Source organism: Sinohyriopsis cumingii, chromosome 7, assembly GCF_028554795.1.
Source record: "Sinohyriopsis cumingii isolate HCF-2022 chromosome 7, ASM2855479v2, whole genome shotgun sequence".
NCBI lineage: Eukaryota > Metazoa > Mollusca > Bivalvia > Unionida > Unionidae > Sinohyriopsis > Sinohyriopsis cumingii.
The window spans coordinates 15,168,784-15,191,199 of NC_142967.1; the positions used below are offsets into that span (position 1 = coordinate 15,168,784).

The 22,416-nt window shown below is 36.9% G+C and overlaps 1 protein-coding gene across 1 annotated transcript in view; it reads right to left on the reverse strand.

The window, feature by feature from the left end:
* Window positions 1-21,488, reverse strand: part of LOC149794767 (mini-chromosome maintenance complex-binding protein-like) — a 119,286-nt gene extending 97,798 nt beyond the window's left edge. Inside the window, exons 1-3 of the mRNA XM_089964403.1 lie at window positions 21,348-21,488; window positions 9,763-9,842; window positions 55-237 (exon numbers count right to left, since the gene is read on the reverse strand). Coding sequence (XP_089820529.1) covers window positions 55-237; window positions 9,763-9,842; window positions 21,348-21,411 — 327 coding nt within the window. The 5' untranslated portion in view covers window positions 21,412-21,488. The remainder of the gene's footprint in view (window positions 1-54; window positions 238-9,762; window positions 9,843-21,347) is intronic.
* Window positions 21,489-22,416: the final 928 nt, after the last annotated feature.

Below are 22,416 nucleotides of genomic sequence, written 5' to 3' on the forward strand. Positions count from 1 at the left end.
ACTCTACCTATGTACATTTGTACAGATGTTACCGGTGTAGTTACTAATACTAACCAGACATTCTGCAATATCTTTATATTTCCCAGACTCTATGCATACGGTGTTGGTTCTTGTATCCAGGACTTCATAGGCACCAAGGTAGAATTCCGGATCAAACATGTCCTGCACCATGCATCGGTATCGCACCAACGAATTTGGACGCAAATTGTGAAGTGGTGTATCATTCAAACTTGGGATCTGAGAATAAAGAAGATAATTTTTACCATTTAGTCCTGCAAATGTGATATTGCTAATTAAATTACCAATTAAACTAAATTAACAGTTCAACAGGTTTTTGTTTAAATTTAATTTTTTATACAGGAATAATTGTCATATACCACCAATCTATAAAAACTACAATTACAATACTTTTTACAATGTGTAATTTTTCATATTTACGAATTAGCTGAAAATCAGAACTCGTATTTTAATCCTATAATTTTGTGTACACAAAAGAATTTTTCCAAATGTTTATTAAACATATGTGGTACGTGTGACTGACAATAATGCAATAAGCTCAATTTACTGTATAATGTCCAAGTGGAAGTAAAATAACACAGAACTCAATTTATTGTATTATGTCCAAGTGGAAGTAAGATAGCCTGGAATTCAATTTACTGTATAATGTCCAACTGGAAGTAAAATAACCCGGAACTCAATTTACTCTATAATGTCCAAGTGGAAGTAAAATAACCCGGAACTCAATTGATTGTATTATGTCCAAGTGGAAGTAAGATAGCCTGGAATTCAATTTACTGTATAATGTCCAAGTGGAAGTAAAATAACCCGGAACTCAATTTACTGTATAATGTCCAAGTGGAAGTAAAATAGCCTGGAATTCAATTAATGAAACTTAATTGCATCTTAAACCTGACATTATTTAAACATGCTGTAGAATTGTAAAATCATTTGAAACAAGAGTCACTCTGGGCTGTTCCATTTTCACATATATGGGACCAGGAAAGGCTATTCCATTTAAACATACACAAGACCACGAGAAGGCTGCTCCATTTAAACATACATGCAGAACTGCCAACCCTCCAGACTCACAATTAGTAAAAAGCGGGATACAATTTAGTGAAAAATTATATCATGACACTAGCTCCATCAACTTTGATGGCTAGTACTGCGTTATATGAAAATCCTAAAAAAAAACTAAAAAATATTATTTATGCTGATTACATGTACAAATTTATTTGCAGCCAAATTTACTGATATACACAAATTCATGCTATTTGGCATAATAGCATATGCTATGTGGCATACTTCCTCAACTGGGCAATGGTAAATATGTTTTCAATACAGTTCTTGCTTGCTGGTTAATCTTTTAGTGACAAAAATTGTTTCAAATATTCAACACCTAAAGAAGCACTCAAGTTTGTCTTATTTTTCCAAACAATAGGAAATAATCTTTCACTGTCACTGTTGATGACCTCTGAGAAAGGCAGGTTATGTTCAACAAGAAAACTTACAAAACAATGCAATGCTTCAGCATTGGTTGCTTGCAGGACTTTGAGTAGGTGGCTTAAAGTACTCCAGACCTGAAATCTGTTGTGGGTGCTCTTAATTTTCCCAATATCTATTTGCTTTTTGCTAGCACTGTGCTTTTCTACATCATTCTGCCACATGCCCATATATATATATATATATATATATATATATTAATATATAGTATATGTATGACAGGTAAATTGTAAGCAACGATACAAGCCCCTGCGTATATTCCCAATTCTAAAATTTGCAGCACACGACTGGGCAAAAAACATAATGTCCATCAATGTTTCATGGTTAAATGTTAGGGCAATATTTGGTTTACTCCAATCTATACTTCACTTTTTGTGGAATACATGTATTTTGCCTTGGAGGTGAAAACACTGAAACTGTAGTGTAGCTTAATTAAGAAACGGTATTAATCTAGAAGATGAAACATCAAACAATTAACGATTAATGGTGTCGACACATGTGCAGCAAAATATGAACTCAAACAAATTACGATATATGCTAATCTGTCAATATCACAAAAATACCCACACTAAAAAAAGCTGTCTTTATTTAGTGTTTTCTTTAAAACAAATTACAGTTGCTACGAGTACGTACATGTGCCATTAAATTTATTTTTGTAAAACGTCTGTTTTAGATGTAGATTCTATACCTTACAATGCTTGCTACAGGGCTAACTGTAACAACTGGATACAGTGCTACCAACATCACAACTAGCAATACGGGCTGTTACTGGCATCAGTGACCACTGCTGCTATCTTGACTAGCAATTGATGGGATAGTTATTTTATTCCCCATTTAAGCCTATTGAGAATTAGGGAATTCGTGATTTTATTTCTGCATGCAGCGTGACTCTGTGAATCGCTATCGAGAGTCGGGAAATTCACGCCAATATAGTGAGGGTTGAGAGTTCTGTACATGAAATTCATGGAAAGCTGTTCCATTTAAAGGAGACCAGAAACCAATGGAAATATAGAATAATAATAAAAGTACTATAGCAGAAAACCTTATTCTGAAGTATCATCTGCGACTGGAATGCCGATATTAAAATATTGGCCTATCTTCTAGGAGCTGAATTTCCATGACCTCATATGCAAAATTTCTGCGCCTATTCGGTTACTTTCGGGATGTGACGTCATAGTAGTGACTCCAGCAGCCCAAGTGGGAGTTGCCAGAGTAAAAGACAATACCATTTTGCGTTGCATACGGGTGTAATAGAACATTAAGAAAAGCATGTGGACAACATTTTTTTCTTTTCTTTTCCGGAAGATAAAGGCATAATGAAAGAATAGATGCATTATTACAAATGAGTCGATTTCAAAGCAACACCATACAGCACTCTGTGCTCGTTACATTTCTCAAATGAATGTTACGAGAGGGATCATGAAAAAAAATGGCAGCTCAAGGATACGCAAATGCTAGGCCTAGACTAAAGGTTGGCGCTGTTCCAGACATACCTTTGGACATTATAAATCCTGGGAAAAGTGTTAAACGTGTGAGTTACGAAAATAGGCAGAAGGCCGAGTAAGTGACCACAAAATGCAATAATCAATTCACAGATCTTTTATCTACACCAGCAGTGCTAAAAACAAATCTGAAAGCCCGACACCCTGGGCCCCTCTGGTTTTAGTTCCGGCCCATCCTGTGTTCAAAGTGAGGTGCCCGTCAGGCTTGTTGAAACAAAAATTGTTTGCCTGAGGAAACTTTGATCGTGCTGGTGAAATGAGTAAATGTATTTTCAAGATGTTGACATACATGCCTTAACACGGCACAATCTAAATCAAATCACTACTGTCCTAGGTGAAATTTAGATTTGATTCTAATCAAATGGAGGCTTTGCTAAAAATAAGATTCTAAACCTGTCGTGTTTCGAGAAAACACAATTTTCAGTAATCTTATAAAAATTACAATTTAAAAAAAATTTAATTGTATACATGTAGTATGTATAAACGGTAATCTGTAATGATTGGAACTGATATAAAACTATTCCTTGGGCAGTTTAAATAGCAGCGATTAACAGAAAAGAGGTCAAAGTTTCACACTAACTGGCTGACAATAGAAACTGGGGCGGGGGGGGGGGGAGAGAGACTATTGACCCAACCCAACCCCTTGCCCCAATGTGCGAGCGCCCATGGGACGTGCCTTTTTTCCCTGTGATACGCCTTATTATTCCCCCCCCAGGACAAGCCCTTTTGCATATTCTGGTCAGCTCTGGCTAAATTTCAAAATAGCTAAAGTTTTGATTTAAGTACGCAAACAATAAAGCCAGTGTGACTAATGAACATAATCCTTATCCTTGCATTGATCTTGTGAAAAGGACTGCCCTTCAGACATACTTCAAAGAAACCATGTTCGAGACAGTGTGTATGTGTAAGCACCAGCAATTAATTGACAAATAAACGATGCCTATTTTGTTGTTACTTACGATGCCATGGACTTCAGGTTTAAGTCTTAATGCAAGTAACACTGTTTGCTGAATAAAATATTTATTCAGAATTAGTTCTTTAGGGCCACATATACTGCATGGTATATTTTGTTTTATTCCTTGTAATTTAATCATGGTAATTAAACTTTACACATATGGTAGAGGAATGTCATGTGTTCACTGGCCGAGTTCCTTTGGCGGAAATGGAGATGCGATTTTGTTTGCAGAGAAAATTGTACAGTGATCATTCATTTAAGCTAATTGGTGACAATTTTATTCTTTTATTTTTTTTTTACTATAGTACTGTTGTAGTTGTTTAAAAACATCTGAAATTTACTTGAATAATGTTTAATCTTCACGTTCTATTTACTGAAGAAGAAAAAAAGAAGAAAAAAACTGTTGTGTGATATTTCATCCAGTGCCGAATTTAGACGTGTGTGCGTGTGATTTGAATTTTTAACGTAGCTTTAACAATTTTTCAGTCATATCACTATGATGTCTGCAGTGTGGCAGTTTAGAATGTGGATTGCATACGTTATATATATTTATAAATGGTTTGGGGTTGGTTTTTTTTCTTCTGACAAATGAAAATTGACAGACATAATGCAATAATCGGGACTTCGCTGCGAAAAAAAAGATATTACGAGATCGGGAGGTAGATGAGGAAATACCTCCAAAATCGGGAGGTTTTTCTCCCGGCTTGAGAGTTGACAGGTATGAACTATCTGGGATTGTGGAATTTCAGTCAGGGCTTGAGTTTATTTAAGTCACCAGCCCGGGGCCTGTGCCTAAAAAATTTCTTTTAGCACTGACCAGTACAGTATATAAACTATTATATCAGACTGCAGATTCAACTTTTGAATGTGCAACCCAAATGTGGTATCCTCCCCTCTGCCTTGCTCGCCAATGTTTATGTATGTATTCGAGGACTGGCTAGTATTGCATCACAGTACCACATGATCTGTCGTCTCATCAAAACTCGGCAATTTACGGAATCATGGTATCTTCCACGCAATATAATCACTAACTGCTTACGATATTTAATTTATAAACATTGCAGTCGAATTAAAATTTGTAGAGAATTAAATACGTAAAAGGAAAAGTTTGATTTCTAGTCTCCTTTAAACAAACATGGTATCCAGGGAAGGCTGTTCCATTTTAACAAACATGGAACCCAGGGAAGGCTGTTCCTTTTTAAACATACATGGCTACAAGGGCAAGTTGTTCCATTTAAACATAAATCAGAAACGGAATGATGTGTCATTTACATCTGTAAGGGACCCAGTGAACAATGTTCAATTTAAACATACATGTTACCCAAGGAAGGCTGTTCCATTTAAACATACATGATACCCTGGGAAGGCTGTTCCATTTAAACACACATAGAATCCAAGGAGTGCTGTTCATTTAAATGTACGTGGGACCCAGGGAAGGCTGTTCCATTTAAAAATACATTGGATCCAGGAAGGCTGTTCCATTTAAACATACATCGGACTCAGGGAAGGATGTTTCATTTACACCTGCACGGGACCCAGGGAAGAATGTTCCATTTAAACACACATTACCCAGGGAAGGCTGTTCCATTTCAACATACATGGAATCCAAGGGTGTATGTTCTGTTTAAATGTACACGGGACCCAGGGAAGGCTGCTCCATTTAAATGTACATGGGACCCAGTGAATGCTGTTCCATTGAAACATACATGCTACCCAGGAAAGGCTGTTCCATTTCAACATACATGCTACCCATGGAAGGCTGTTCCATTTAAACATACATGTTACCCAGGGAAGGCTGTTCCATTCAAACACAGACGTTACCCAGGGAAGGCTGTTCCATTCAAACATAGACGTTAACCAGGGAAGGCACTTTTTCTTGAATTTATGTCTCTGTACTCTGATAACTCAAAGTGTTCACATAAAAACTATAAAGAAATGTAAATGGCATCTAATGGTAGCTACTACAGGCTGAAAGTACCCTCCTCTATGGGAATCAGGGTCTACTGTTGGAAAACATTTATGCATATTCAAAACAAAATAATTCTTTTTAAATGTGATGTGTTTAAATCACCTGATATTCTTGATTTGCTAATCAACCACTGTGGCAATCATATTCAATAAAAGATTGGCACCATTTTCATTCAGGACAAACTGGAAACAATTAGAAGAATTTTGGTGATATCACCTATTCAGGAGATTTTTATGGCGGAAATTTTAATACGTTTATTTTGGCCATCATTGGACCTGCCAACCCTAACAAGCATGTTTCAGTAAGGCAACTGATTTTTTCTTCAAGGTTAACCAGTTTTCAGTAAGGTGTAATAAAATAGCAGGTACTGCTATTGCCAAGCTGGAAAATGTGTTATTGAAAAAAAATCAGCATTCCAAACTGATGCATCGATGGTAAACATTATGTTCATGTGAAAAGTTTGTAAAGTACACATACACTTTATTTACCTCTAGTACAGATGCACAAACGTCAGTTCCAAACCCTATACATATCATTGGTTTATTGCTATGTCTCAACTCGGTTTAATTCTTGGAATTTTTTTCTTCATTTTAGTGAAAATGGCATGATGAAAGCAATCACATCTCCCGCCATGTAACGTTCTCAAATAAGTTGTTGTTGTTGTTGTTGTGGGGTTTAACGCCATTTTTCAGCACATGATAGGCTATACATGGCGGCCAGTATTAATGGTGGAGGAAGAACCCGGAAAACCCCGGAAAGAACCACTGACCCATGAGAAGCTACTGGCAAGCTTTCTCACATGCCCACATTGGCTGAATCTTAGACTCGAACCGCCACAGACATTCTCAAATAAATCCAATAAACGTAACTGTATCCCTTCATGCTTATATTCTGACAAATCTGAAAATTCCTTGTTCTTCCTCTGTATTGATTATTAAAACATTTTTAAGAGGCTTAAATTTTCCTTGTGTCTTTCATATGTATCGGTAGCTAGATGTCATTTGTAAAAATATTATGTAATCAATAATTTGGTCATGTAGATGTTGGGTATGGAAAACTACGTGCAGTTTACTACTGTAAAGTTCGACTGGTTCTCTAATTCTACCTCAGCTAATATGAAATGCAGATCCAAATCAAACATGGATGAGACAATTATTCGGATTTTATCGCAACAGTTATATTTCCATGACTGTTCCTTTCATTCTGTAAGTCCCTAATTTAAGAGTCATTTTCACAAGACTTGGAGCAAAATCTTAAGGGTTGGCAACTAAGGATCAGAATGGCATCATTTTAATTCAGGGCCAACTAGATTTTTATCATAACTAGTTTTCTGATGAAACCCATGTGTCAGCATGACATTAGATTTGAAAAGAGTAGCAACAAGATTTTCAAGATGGCTGCCATTGTGACCTTACTGGATCGGGATCATTTTACCAAATAGACATCACAAGATGTCTCTTGATTAAAACCCAATGTTGATGTGACTTTCCATCTAAGAGTAGTGATAAGATTTTGAAGATGGTGAATTTGGTGGATATCTTGAGTAGTACAGTAATTTCTAATACTAGACAGACACCACAAGTCTTACGGTGAAAACCAGATATGGTCTTTATGTTCAAGAAGTGTAGCAATAACAAGATTTTCAATTTGGGCAATATGGCAGTCATACTGGACATCAGATTGACACCATTTTAATTTAGAAAAAAAATATTTTTTTAATACTGAAAATTCTATGCTAATACATCTTCACTAGCCAATATTCATAGATTTTAACCCTATCTACACCTTGGTGGATTGAGTACGTAATTTCGCTCCTTGTCCTAGCAAAATCTACTGGATTTCATGAGTTGCCTCCCTTAGTATGTAAGGCCAACATTGTATATCAGCTGAAAATGGTGGAAGCAATTGACTTTAAAAGGGTACTTTGTAAGTTTAACATCAAAAGTGTGACTACGTGCCAAAGAGAAGCCATTACAGGTGTATTTGAGTGAAAGCTATTTGTACAAACACAAATCAGCTGTGGAAAATTGCTTATTTATGAGTCCATTCAAGTTGTCTCGATCATGTTGAACATTGTTCAAATTTGAACAACTTAATTTGATTGGATATGGTGGTTTCCCACCACAGCCAATGAAATTCATAGGTTCGAAGAACAGAAATATCTGCTCGATCAACCAAGATGTAGATAAAGTTAACATATTGGTACCTTGGCTGGAGAAGAAATGATGTTGATATGGTCGTCCATTTAGGAGGAGTAGCAGTAGCAAGATTTTCAATGTGATCATGGTAGCCATACTGGTCATCAGATCAGCATTATTTCATTAAGTATCGACTGCATATCTTAAGAAGTCTGTCAGTGAAACACCCATATTGATACTGACCTTCCATTCTGGAAGGGTAGCAATAACAAGGTTTTCAAGATGGCCACTGTGATGGCCACACTGCATGTTCAGGTAGAACCATTTTTATTTTGGACCAAGTAGACACCTTAAAAAAGTTTTTTTGGGGTGAAAATCTCATATCAATATCCCTTGCTAGACAAGGGACATTGGAAGTAGTCACAACTAAACCTTTAAAATGCCTGTCATGGTGGCCATACGGGATGTCCAGATGAAACCATTTTCATTCATAAGCCTTTTGATGAAAAAGCCATTTTGATATGGCCATCAATACTAATAAGATTTTCAAGACTGTGGTGGTCAAATTGGATATCAGAGAAGTAACATTTCATTTAGATGCAACCAGAAATGAACACATATCAATTTCCATGGCAATCCTCCAAGTAGTCAAATCAAGCTCATTCTAACAGACAGAGGGGACAACCAACCTTCGAACTAGCTTTTCTGTTTTATGATAAGTACAACTACAAATGAATATTTAGCAAAGATACACTGTCAAAAACAATTTCTTCAATAGATAAACTACATAATACTGTTATTTCATTTCTGAAATCATGACATACCCTTTCTGCCAACAGTGACTCCAACAGTGACTCACAAGTCCTAACTACAAATCCCATCATATATAATTATGTTGCTCCTGTTATGACTGTACAAGTATTTAAAATGAAATTCAACATTTTTGTACATCTGAACTAAAGCTGACTCCAAAGAACTTGTCAAAGGACACAAAGACTGACTGCAAAAGGACCTATCAAAGGACACCAAGATGGACTCCAAAAGGACTTAACAACTCACTTCAATGGGACCTATCAAAGGACACAGACTAACTTCAAAAAAATCTCTCAGAGGACACCAAGGAGGACTCCAAAAGGACCTAGCAAATAACACTAACGACTGACTCCAAAATGACACCATGTCTGACTCCAAAGGGACCTATCAAATGACATCAAGACTCACCCCAATGGGACCGATCAAAGGACACGAAGACTCGCTCCAAAGGACCTATCAAAGGACACTAAGACTGACTCCAAACTATCAAAGGACACCAAGAATGAGTCCAAACGGACATACCAAATGACACAAAAACTCACTCCAAAAGGACATATGAAAGGACACAAAGATTGACTCCAAAAAGGACCTATCAAAGGAAACAAAGACAATGGCTGATATCTATGTGTTTATTGAATATGGATGCTCCACCACAGTGCAATAAAACTGATCTAAACACAACTTTACAAAAGCATGATCGACAGCTGTGAAGTTGGGTTGACAATGGTAAAAATATATGCAACCCCACTGTTACTGTGGGGCATAACAATTTGTTTATTCTGTTGTTTAATCCCCAAAATGCAATAAAACTTTCCTGTAAATGGGATGCTTGGCATACAATTTTATGGCAATATTAGGTGTTTGTCCAAAATCTGGAATTACCCAAGATAATGCATTAGGCGACTGCAGCTGCTTTGCAAAATATTCGTTGACTAATGCACTGTCACTGCTTCCATTCTCATCTGAAATATAAAAAAAACACAAAATCAATTTACAAAAATCACTGAAAAGCATGTACAATAGAACTATTTATGCAAGAATAAACCAATTTATTGCCCATTTCCAAGGAAAACAACATAATTTGATTCTCAAGAAGAACAATTAATTAAAAAGCTGCATCTTGTAACTTGTGCAATTTTATAGAATTCTTGTGAACATCTATAAAAGCTAGGGCAAGTATAATGACTGCCATGTTGAATTCTTCTGAATGACACTGGCTAAAGTACTGTTATGTCTGTCCTGCAGCTTCAGCATATGTGCATAATTTTATTAATCTTGACAATGTTTATGCCTCGTTTCACATTTTCATGAAGTCCTTTCTCTAAAGTACAGGTCTGCTTTGCAGTGAGAACAGTGAGCATTCATTTATAATTTCAGACACCATCATCAAACACCAATTATCTGCATATTTGTCTGTAACTTGCCCTTTGCAACATACCTCTCTTAACTGGTATTTATGAGGCCAATGTAGATCTGCCAACCAGAACAAAAACCTAATCAAGGTATATAATCGATATTTTCCATTAACTGGCTGGACCAATATCAGGTCAGGTAATCAATATTTTTTAATTAACTGGTATGTCCTCGTCTGATTTTGACGTTATGCTTTTTCATCAGATCATATTGCACCAAGAAATTCCTTGCCAGGATCGACCTGTAGCAGCTGTGGCCACTGCAGACCACCACGTTTATAAATTCATTCAAAAGCAGATGCAACTTTAGCTGCTGCTTTAGTTGATAGTGGTTCTGCTTCTTTATACTATTAGCAATGTCAACGTCTACCAATTTGAATAGTACAGTAAAACCTGTCATGAGCGACCTCTGCTATGAGCGACCACCTGTCATGTCCGACCGCAATCGTAATGCACGGATCGATTTTACTATATAAACGCTCTGTTATGAACGACCACCTGCTGAACGCGACCTGCGACCGCGATTTCTTGGCAGAATATGCATTTTGACACTGCTATGAACGACCGCATCGCCAAAAAATCAAAACAGATTGACACCACTGACCTTAACTTAATCCTTTGTAAACACTAGAGCTCGGGATAAATGTAGTATGCAAACAAAGTGCACATTAAATAACACTATAGTTGAACAACCATATATCGGGATAAACACCTCTAACCATCATTTAATCCTTTGTAACAAAGACGGCAAAAATAGCAAAGATTGCTCTAATAAAGTATTTAAAAATAATTTGTCTTGCTACAGTACCAGTTTTGTGAAATTTACAACTCCAGCGTACGGTGTCATTTGTAAACTGCAGTAAACCAGACTAAAGTACATGTCACTAACCGCCATTGTAGTGCCGAAGTCATGTGAATAGCCAGTACGAGTAACATCAAAGGGAGTAATGATGGATATACGCAGTCAATTTAGAGGTTTGTATTTTTTCTTTATCTGTATGAAAACTCACAAAACGCCGGTAGTCCTTATGTCCAAGTGAGAAATCGTTTAAAAGGGCTTCAGTGTTGGTTTGAGTACGTCGTTTGCTTTCCAGTTAATCCATAATGCCTGGAGGGTGAATGAGCTCATTGTCTTTAATACTAGTAAGTGAGAATCATTTCCGGATTTTTTTAAAATTATTTTTTATTTCTTTTGTTAGTGTTTCACCAAGCCACAATCTGTTTACGTGGGTGCAGATGGTCGGAACATTTGTTTATCGAGCTATAACGCTGTTGATTTAAATAAATGTACAGTATTGTTTTCTGATCAGTTAATTATGTATTTTGGTTTCATTCATTGGTACATAATATATATTTATTCCACAATTCCCCAAAACCTGATCAAAACCTATAGTCTTTATAACGTCAACACTAATAACAACGGCAGAATCTCCGCTGAAAAAAAGAAAAATTTTAACACTGGAAGAAAGGATTAATGTCATTGAAAGAAATGAAAAAGGTGAGACCACTCGCAAAATAGCAGTCAGGATAAAGCGTCGGTAAAACGCAAGTTCAAAATGTAATCAAAGACAAGAAGTCCATTAGAAACGAATGGCAGAAAGGTGCACAAGCACAGAGGAAATATGCCACGGCACGACGGACAGTTTACGGAGATCTGAACGAGCGAGTATGGGAGTGGTTTTGTGTTGCAAGGAGTAAAAACATACCAGTAAGCGGAAAGTTGATTCAGGAAAAGGCAATAATTGAGATACATCTTCAGACCAAAGAGCTGAGTAAAACATGTCAACAAAGAAGTATAATGGATTTCTTTTAAAAAAACAGTGAATAAGTGTATAAAATAAGATATATACATCATATCTAACTGTTCATTTTTTGTACATATTAATGTGATGTTGAAATATAAATTTTATTCTCGTTGTTTGATAGATGTATATCTTTATTATATAAAGATATTTTGAGAGGAATGCATGCATTATTTAACAAGATTCATGAATAAAGGATATGATACATGTACAGTGAGTATGGGTATTAATTATTTTTCAACAATGCTAACTATTGACCCTGAAAACCAGTCCATTTTCACACACCTCTTATGAGAGACCACCTGTCTTGAGAGACCACTTTTGGTTGGCAGAAGGGGCGGTCTCTCATAACAGGTTTTACTGTATCATGCTGTAAAAACACTGCTTGCTGAACTTCAAAGGGAGCGCAGATATCAAAATGTGCGTAATTAATTTGTTTAGGTGGTGGTATATACATTTGCCATATTGCCTGTCATGCTAACCAATTTGCAGCAACGAAATGTGTGACATTTGCTGCATCAGCAAGTTTACTAATCACTGCTTTACCCCTCCAATATCCTCTTGGGTTATAATAAATCAATTCCATTATAATAATAATAATCGGTTGATTAATTACCAGCCCTTAATACTAGTTTACCTTTCATCACAGATTTTTACTAGGAAGCTAGTAAGTTTTTCTCTGAGAGATTTATTTTTTTATGGAATTTAGCGAGTAAATCAACCTGACATCTGCAATATGTCATTGTTTTAAATCCTTATTTTTACATGCTAGATCATGAACATGACATGCTTGATCAATCGCATTTATTGGATACTCTCCAGGTCTTGGTTGCTCTCACTTGTCAAGTTGGATATCAAGTCGGGTTCCAGTACCACAGTAATTATATCCAGGAAGGTATTTTTCTCATGGGTATTTAGCTCATGGAGTCTCTGGTAATTTTCCTAATGAAGCAGCAATATCTCCACTACTGACATTTGTCAAGTGGGAGATAAATCTATTTTTTTGCACCACCTTTCACACACTTGCCTGTAAGTGCGCAATTTTTATTTTTTGTTGTTATTGTTGTTAATCCACTTGCAGGGGTGGAGCTCTGCATCAAGAACAATATAAATTCATAGTATTTATTATATTTGTACAACATGGATATCATTGATTTCTCAGTGACATGAAAGCATGAGCCAGTCAAGCATCATCCGAGGCTACCAAATTCTATCAGAGCAATTATCATAGGTCCATCTGGGTCTGGTAAGATGCAATTGTTACTTAATCTGATAATGAGATGGCTCAAGTGGGAAAAATTATATTTAGGGGCACCATCTGTAGATGATCAGAGATGCTACGATGTGCTTAAAGATTGTAATGAAAACGCAAAATTGTTGGACAAAGACAGCAATGATATTATTAATATTATCACCAATCATGATGAAGCCCCATCCGTAGATGATCTCAATGGATTTATTAATTGATGATGTGATGCTGGACAATCAAATCTAGCTTGGATATTAACCTGAGGCAGGCACAAAAACACTGACGTGATTTATGCAATTTAGCAATATACACAAATAATTAAACATGATCAGAGATAACTGCAATATTTTAGCTATGTTTAATGGAGTCAATACACATACTCTGCGAAATAGATTTCATTAGACTTGGTGTTCAGAAGATATGGATATGATTAAGTTCAAAAACTTCTTTTCACATGAAAAGCAAGTCCACATGGATTTATCATGATAAATTTACATGACCCTTGGTCAAGATATCATTTTTGGTTAAGAAACAGCAGCTGGGAGGGTGACGACCATCACTGAGTGTCCTATGGGTAAATGAACAAATATACAAATCTGAAAACACAAGCGACTAAGATAAAATAACAAAATGAGCTAACCCAATTAGAGAAAATATCGGTTGGTTAGAGGCTTCGGTTTCAGGTTATTTACCTTGTATTTTTCATTTTTGTAGGTTTATTTTCATAAATGGACTTGCCCCAAAACTGGTCTGTTCAGCCTCCCTGCTGCTAAAGATAATCTCAAGATGCACATCAAATGGGCAGACCTTCAACCATAACAGCTCAACCTCGCTGCTTCAAACATAAGTCACTGGCGAGCCCTGACCAGAAAAGCCAGTTCCACCTTCAAGGCTGACCAATGCCAGTGTCTTGCTGCAGCTCATGACAGAAGTCACAGAGCTGTGCCCCTTTCACCCCCAACCACTGGTGTCTGATACCCCACCTGCATCCGCCTCAAGGGAATTGGAATTTGGACTATGGAGCCACATATGTGTCTACCATCAATGAGATTGCACAACTTGTATTCCTCGGCCCACGAGATAACCAAGAGACATTTTTATATTCAAGTACTTGCAAGTCAAGAATCTAAGGGTCAATTCAATAAGACTTATGGTCAAAGCGAAAGGGTAGAAAGAAATTCTGATCTGTAAAAATCAAGAATATAAAATAATCAATTGCCCAACATGTATAATACTTATAATGGTGCTTATTAATCACAATACAATACCAATTCACTGCTGCAATAAAGCTTTAGAGTCGATGAAAACAAATGGCACACAGAACATTTATAAATTGCACAGAAAATAACAATATAAAACTACACAGTAAATAAGAACAACATTGTATGATTTAGATTTTTAACATAGCTTTTAACAACTTTTCAGTCATATCAATATGATGTCTTTAGTGTGGCAGTTTATAGTGATGTCTAGTAATGCGTCACCTTGCACCATTACATGTGAGTCATGTCCCACTCAGCCACATTATCCTGACACAAGGCCAACTAGTCCTATCACTAACCTCTTCATGCTGAGCGCCACATGATTTAGCTGCATGTACAGTGTGACCCCGCTATAGCGCGCTGTTATAACACGAATTTGGATATAACACAGTCGTGGTTTGGCTCTTGAAATTTCATATACATGTACTTTTCTTGTGCACAAAAAAATTCTTAAAAAGTACAAAAAAACCCGTAAAAAGTTGCTTATCATTTTAGAAAAGAGATCGCATTTGAATAATACAAGATGATAGTGCCTTAGCTCCTGAAATTTTATATGCATTTTTCTCGTACATGAAAAAGTATTTTTGTCTTCTTAAAAGTAAGAAGAAGAAAAAAGAAGCAAAAAAAGTTTTATTCTGGGATCTCGTAGGTCTTCTCCAATATTGCAAACTTGGACTGTTTTTCCTAATTGGCTGCAAAACATACCATGTTGCTTTTTATTTATTGGTGACATTGTTGGCTGTTTAAACTTTTATATATGACCATTGGTTTGGAGTGCATAAATTCAGAGGCCCCATGAAAGGAAGCCACAAACTAGATATAAAATGCACTGAAATTCATCTACTGTTACATAAACAAATTCTTTGTCCATATTGACAAACCATCTTAACAGTGCATTGTTATATCAGAATCTGCTTATGTTGACATCTAGCATGAGTTCTGTATGTTGTCAAATATCCGCTTTTTTGTTGTTGACATTTCTGGTAATGGAGATCAACCGGACGAGGCACTGTCTCATAATCTTTCATTGGATTTTCGGCCGCTCGCTAGTAATTAATATATTTACAAAGACTGACATTTGTATGTGGATGGTAAGTAAAATTCCTTTTCCTTTCACCCTGAATTAAATCCTTCAGAACACTCACGTTTTCTGTAATAATCCCTGTCATCAGAACACCTGCGTCTGTATCGTCCACTGACCCTTTGTTAATTTTCAGACGCATGCGAGGAAGGCAGCATCACACTGCTACCACAAATTTAAAAAAAAAACCAAACAAAAACCATCTTACTTATTGGTTTATTCAGTAGGTATGGAGGGACAGTAACTAGAATAATCTTAACAACGGCCAATTCCTTTTTAAAAATATACCCAGATAAAATAGTTTGCTGAAATTATAAAGGAAACAGATTACCTCTGACGCACTGACTGTTATGAAAATGTACTCAGCAAATGGAAAAAATACCAGTCTCAATCACGCAATACAATTATTTGATGTTGTCGCCACAATAAGAAACGGACATTCGTTTGGTTCTCCGAAGCTGTCCTTTAGTGGTGACTTCAATAGCGCATGCACCCTTCATCAAAGAAAGCCGACTACAATCTTTCAATATCAGCAAAGAACTTTTCTTCAAAGGAAGTCAGTACCAAACTGAAACAAAAGTGATGGAATCTGATGAATTTTTACATTTTCCAACATTACTGGAACACGTTAACTGTGATGTGAAAGCTACCTTTTTGCAGGGAAAAAGTTTTTGCTTACAAACACTACCAACGACGGCTTAAAACACAAACTAACGTTTACAGACTTGGAACGTACTTTAAAGTAAATGTGTTTCGTTATTCGTTACGTGATTGCGCTATGTTTTTCCACTAAATTCAGACCAATATGACCTGTTACAAAATTGATGAGTATTTTAAAGCTGTGTGTGTGCATATTTTCGATGGAATCACTTGTATTGTGGATTCAATGTATATGATGAGGTTCACAGGTGAGTACACGGTGTTGATACTCTATACATGCTATACATTTATATATAAACAGGATTCACGTATATGTACCAATTCATGGTTCTCTAAATAAAGTAAACTATTATGTTGTCTTCTCTGTTATCACTACAGGTGTATATCTCGTTTAATATGCATCAATTTAAGATGGTAACTGTGCTGATGAAGCATGCATTTTACCAGCAGCATTTAATACCCACACGCCCTCAATTTTTTTTGGGGGGTGGGGGGTGGGGGGGGTACTTTTTCTTTAGATAACTGACTTGGTTGCATATAACACAGTTCGGTATTTTGGCTCCCAACTACCGTGTTATAGCAGGCTCACACTGTACCATTTTTTAAAGTCTTTGGCATTACTCAGATGAGGATTGAACCCACAATCTCCTGCATACAAGGAAGATGCTCTAACCAAAAAGGCCAACAGAGTGGTCCAAGAACAATATTAAACTACACAGTGAAAAAGAATTCTGAATCGGATAATGGAGACATACAAGGATATAGTATATATATAGTAGCCAAAATCTGTGTAACCTACTATGGTCTCCTTCCACTTTTTAATATAATTGTTATTAATTCATTGGTTTGATGGCATCCCAGCAGAAGTCATCAAATGCGGCTGTAGCATGCTGCTCACGCACATGCACAACCTCCTCTGCCAGTGCTGGGATTAGGGTGCAGTGCCTCAAGACATGAGACGCCAACATCGTAACCCTGTACAAGAACAAGGGCGACAGAAGCAACTGCAACAACTACAGAGACATATCCCTTCTCAGCACTGTGGGTAAAGTTTTCGCACACGTCATCCTGAACAGACTGCAGACGCTTGCTGACAGAGTGTATCCAGAGTCGCAGTGCGGGTTCTGTGCAGAGAGGTCTACAGTCGACATGATCTTCTCCGTCAGGCAACTGCAGGAAAATGCAGAGAACAACACAGACCCCTCTTCCTGGCCTTTATAGACCTCACCAAGGCGTTTGATCTGGTCAGCAGTGACGGACTCTTCACAATCCTGGCGAAAATAGGATGCCCTCCAAAGCTGCTAAGCATGATCCAGAACTTCCATGATGACATAAAAGGCACAGTGCAGTACGATTGCTCAACATCCGACCCCTTTGACATCCGCAGTGGAGTGAAACAGGGCTGCATCCTTGCCCCCATGCTTTTCGGCATCTTCTTCGCAGTCCTGCTCAAGCACACCTTTGGGATGTCCAAAGAAGGGATCTACCTGTACACGTGATCAGATGGCAGACTGTTCAACCTGGCACGACTGAAGGCAAAGAGCAAAGGGCGTGAAGTCACCATCAGGGATATGCTCCTTGCAGATGATGCTGCTCTAGCCACCCACACAGATGCTGAGCTACAGCGCCTGATGGACCGCTTTGCTAAAGCACTAAAGCATGCGATGAGTTTGGGTTAACCATAAGCTTAAAGAAAACAAACGTGATGGTTCAGTACGCGGACTCCCTAAGCATCATCATCAACAACTACGAACTTGAGGTGGTCAGTCAGTTCATGTACCTCGGCTCTACCATCACCAACAACCTCTCACTCAATGCTGAGCTCAACAAGCGGATTGGAAAGGCATCAACAACTCTCTCCAGGTTGTCACAGAGAGTGTGGAACAACAGCATGCTGACCCTGAACACCAAGATCACAGTGTACCTTGCCTGCGTGCTAAGCACTCTCCTGTACGCCAGTGAAACCTGGACTCTATATGCCTCACAAGAGAAAAGACTAAGCACCTTTCACATGCGATGCCTCCAACGCATACTCAGGATCACCTGGAGCGATCACATAACAAAGAGCAAGGTGCTTGAACGTGCCAAGATTTCCAGCATGGTCACACTCATCCACCAACGTCGCATCAGATGGCCGGGCCATGTACGTCAGATGGATTCCCAAAAGACATTCTTTATTTGAAACTCGCCCTGGCAAAAGGTCGATTGGACGGCCACATTTCCGCTTCAAGGATATCTGCAAGCACGACATGAAAGCCCTTGACATCGATATCAACATCTGCGAAGAGTTCGCTCTTGACAAGCTGGCGACATGCTCTGATCACTGTTCTGAAAGCCGGCGAGGACAAGCTATGCTTGCTAGCTGATGAAAAACGATCGCAGAGGAAGAAGAAGCAGCTCCAACCAACACCAGACACAACCTTTAAGTGCAGCAAGGACTGCCACTCCCGTGTTGGACTACACAGCCACAGCATACGCTGCATAACCACCACATCTCTCATGGATGCACTTCCATAGTCTCTCCAGACTAACAGATGCCAACAACAACAACAATGATCATGATTTTGGAAGATAAGAACGTTTAAAATAAAATAAAATATCTGGAAACTTTTTCCAAACCTCTGCATCACTTAAACCAAACAATAATTTGTCACATACCCAGATAGGACTAAGAAATGCCATAGTACGGACTATTTCTCTTTTCCCAGGTGAAGAGCTTATAAATATGGTGGCATCCTATGCATTGGAAAAATCAACAACTGTGGAAACTGTCGCTTATATAGGCACTAATATGCTAAACTTTGGTAAATATCTAATTTGCTATTCATTCTACATTTAATAAAACCCATCACAATCAGTTCTTTTTCCTTTAATAACAAAATATATATCTAGCTTTGACAGAATTTCAGTGAATGAAATATTCCACCAAATATACATGAATTTCAGATCTGAAATCAGTCATTCGAGACAGGTATATCATACCTTTGAGGAAAGAGAATCTTAATGATTGTTTACTGATAAAAGTAGTATTCACACATACAAATGATGTCAGAAAAATATATTTGGTGCCATTTATAAATATATTTTCTTCTCACACATTGGGCCTGGGTGATAATTATCTTCAACAAAATAAAGCTATCTAAACACTTTCTTCATTATTAATATATTTTTTATTCATTTTCATTAAAGAAATATACTTTAACTTAATCTAATTTTGGCATTCCTGGTTTCCATCACAGTCCAGCTAAGTGAAATGTTCTCAATGGAACTTGAAAGTATGTTGTGCGAGAATATGAATTTATTTGAGAAAAAAAAGATGTCAGAGTAAGTAAAGTATGACTAAAACAATATGACTTTAATTTGGAAATGAGAGATGATATGGGCTGCTAAGCGCGACATATTCCTGAAAATCTGATTTCTCATTTTGACGCTAGTCAACATCTAAACACGCTACACAGAGCCATCATTTAGGCAATAAGATGGCAGCCCCCCAAAATTAAATGTCAGGGTTATATTGTAGGGCTAGGGTACTAATTAGTCCTACAATGTAAGACGTTATCACATGTTATTTATATTTTGGTGCTGCCTTACTACTCAAATAACAACCCTGTATAATGTATTCCAATGTTGGCTGACATCGGAACGAGTAGTCAAGTTTCATGAATATCTCACACACTTGTCAGCCCATATTGACATTCTTCCACAAACTGGTATCTAATATTGTTTTTATCTTGGTGGAATCAAAATCTGACGCTAGCAAATGGACATGTTTTTATGTTCTGTTGACATACATTTGAATTTGTTGAAATGCAACAGTAGTCTAGGTATGCCACAGTATGTTCAAGCAGGTTCATGTGGGGGATACGCTCCTTGAACAAAATGAAACATTGTTTACAGTTCAATTAGGTATAAATATTTTGTATATTAAAGAATATTTCAACTTGATCCGATTTTGGCATTCCCTGCTTTCATTGCTTTCCAGCCAATGGAAATGTTGGCCAACGAAACTTGAAAACATGTCCATTTCTTCTGCGAGAATTTCAATTTATTAGAGAAAACACATCAGAGTAAGTAACGTCTAACTAAAACATTATGATTTTACTTTGCAGAAAATCTTCGTTATTGATTGCCAGTTGTGCAAGATATTCTTAAAATTTTGACTTTCATTACTATGTTATTCAATATCAAAACATACTACAAAGTGCCGTCAGTTAGGCAGCAAAACAATGTCTGCAGTGAGGGAGTTTACAGTTATGTCTAGCACTGGGGCATCATGCCGTAGACATGTAACATGATGTCTCACCCAGTCAGATTATCCCGACACCAGGCTGACCAGTCCAATCACTTACCTAATGATGCTGAGCGCCAAGGCAGCTTTTAAGTTTAGTACCATTTTTGCAAGTCTTTGGTATGACTTGGCCGGGGATTGAACCCACGACCTCCCGCATCCGAGGCACATACTCTAACCATTAGGCCACCGGAGCAGTCACTAATATTAGTACTAAATGTATTATCCAGCTTGCATGTGCGTCTGTACTAAAAACAAAATCTGTGTAATGAAGTGTACTGTTCCGAGTATGATGAAGCCAGGGGTGAGTAACTCTTGAACCCACTGAAACCTGAGAGTAGGGGACGAGAACTGTTCTCAGAGACCTTAGCGATATCACAGAGTTGCCAAGTGCGTCAAAACAGGTGACATAATAAATTACCTTGCCGACAAAAGGTTACCCAGCCGATAACAATCTAAGAGCGTGGTTTAATATACCAGTCAGTTAATACACATGACTTGCTAACATAGCTAATGCTTTAAATTAAATAATTAGTATCACTGTTTATAGACTATATTTCTGATTTTTGTTTATAATAAATTCTGAAGTGCGTCAAAATCGATGACTGGCAAAAATTGAGATCGAAGAAATGAACAATCACAAGATATACTTTTGGATGTGAGAGAGATTCCCGTCAACTGTATTCTTGCTATTTATACAGCTACATAGTTACCAAATATGTTTTGAATAACTGTAAGCGGGGAGTTGATCCAATCGCCTTCAGAAGCACCTGGCATTTCCAATATTTTGTGTATCTCTTCTTTTAGTCTATCCTATTGTTTACTCACGTGTCTGATATGTGGCGGGAAAAAAGCGGAAATCGAAAGCACGGTTGGAACAACGTTTCACAATATAAACGTGGATAAAAGTGATGCTGGAAAATGAGAAATATCCGGACTCGACTCGTGTGTGGAACAAATGAATTAATATGAGTAGGATGATTAAAACAAAGGAAGTTGGTAAACACTTAATTGAATCATTATAAAACAGCAATTTTGTGAGAGAAAAAATTGTGAGATAATTAGTTTCTGTTATTCGACAAGAGATGTCAAAGTTAGGATTCTTTAAGATCATCACTTTACATGTACATTCAACAAAGTGGTACACCGAATATGTATAAAACTTTAAAAATACAGCTCAATCATCACCTATTTTCTCTAAGTATATCATCTAAGTAGTTAAGATGGGGGGGGGGGGGCGGGTACGGGACTATATTAGCGGAACTTTGGGATTCGCAAGCTTTTGCGTTGTATTCTCATGTTCATGCAAATAATAATTTAATCTGAGGCTTGGGATGCCAAACTAATACTGTCAAAATGCTTGTAAAGAGGAGACCATCTTCTAACAAATATTATATTGTCTCGTTTATTTTAGCCATGATAATATTATTTATCAATAATCTTTCCTAACGATGAGATAAGGATTCGAATCTTTAAATTTGACAAATAGTTTTAAATAAATAAAATATTTTACAATAATTATCAGGAGTTTAATACATAAGTATTACTTGTTGCTCGTTGGATAACATTCTTTAAAATGCAGTCAACTTGAACCTAACGTTTAATCCATGCTTTAGATGAATTGGCAATTTCAAAAGTTTTAGAATATATATATATATATATATATATATATATATATATATATATATATATATATATATATATATATATATATATATATATATATATATATATATATATATATATATATTATCCTTTAGTTTTTATCCTTTTAATTATTTT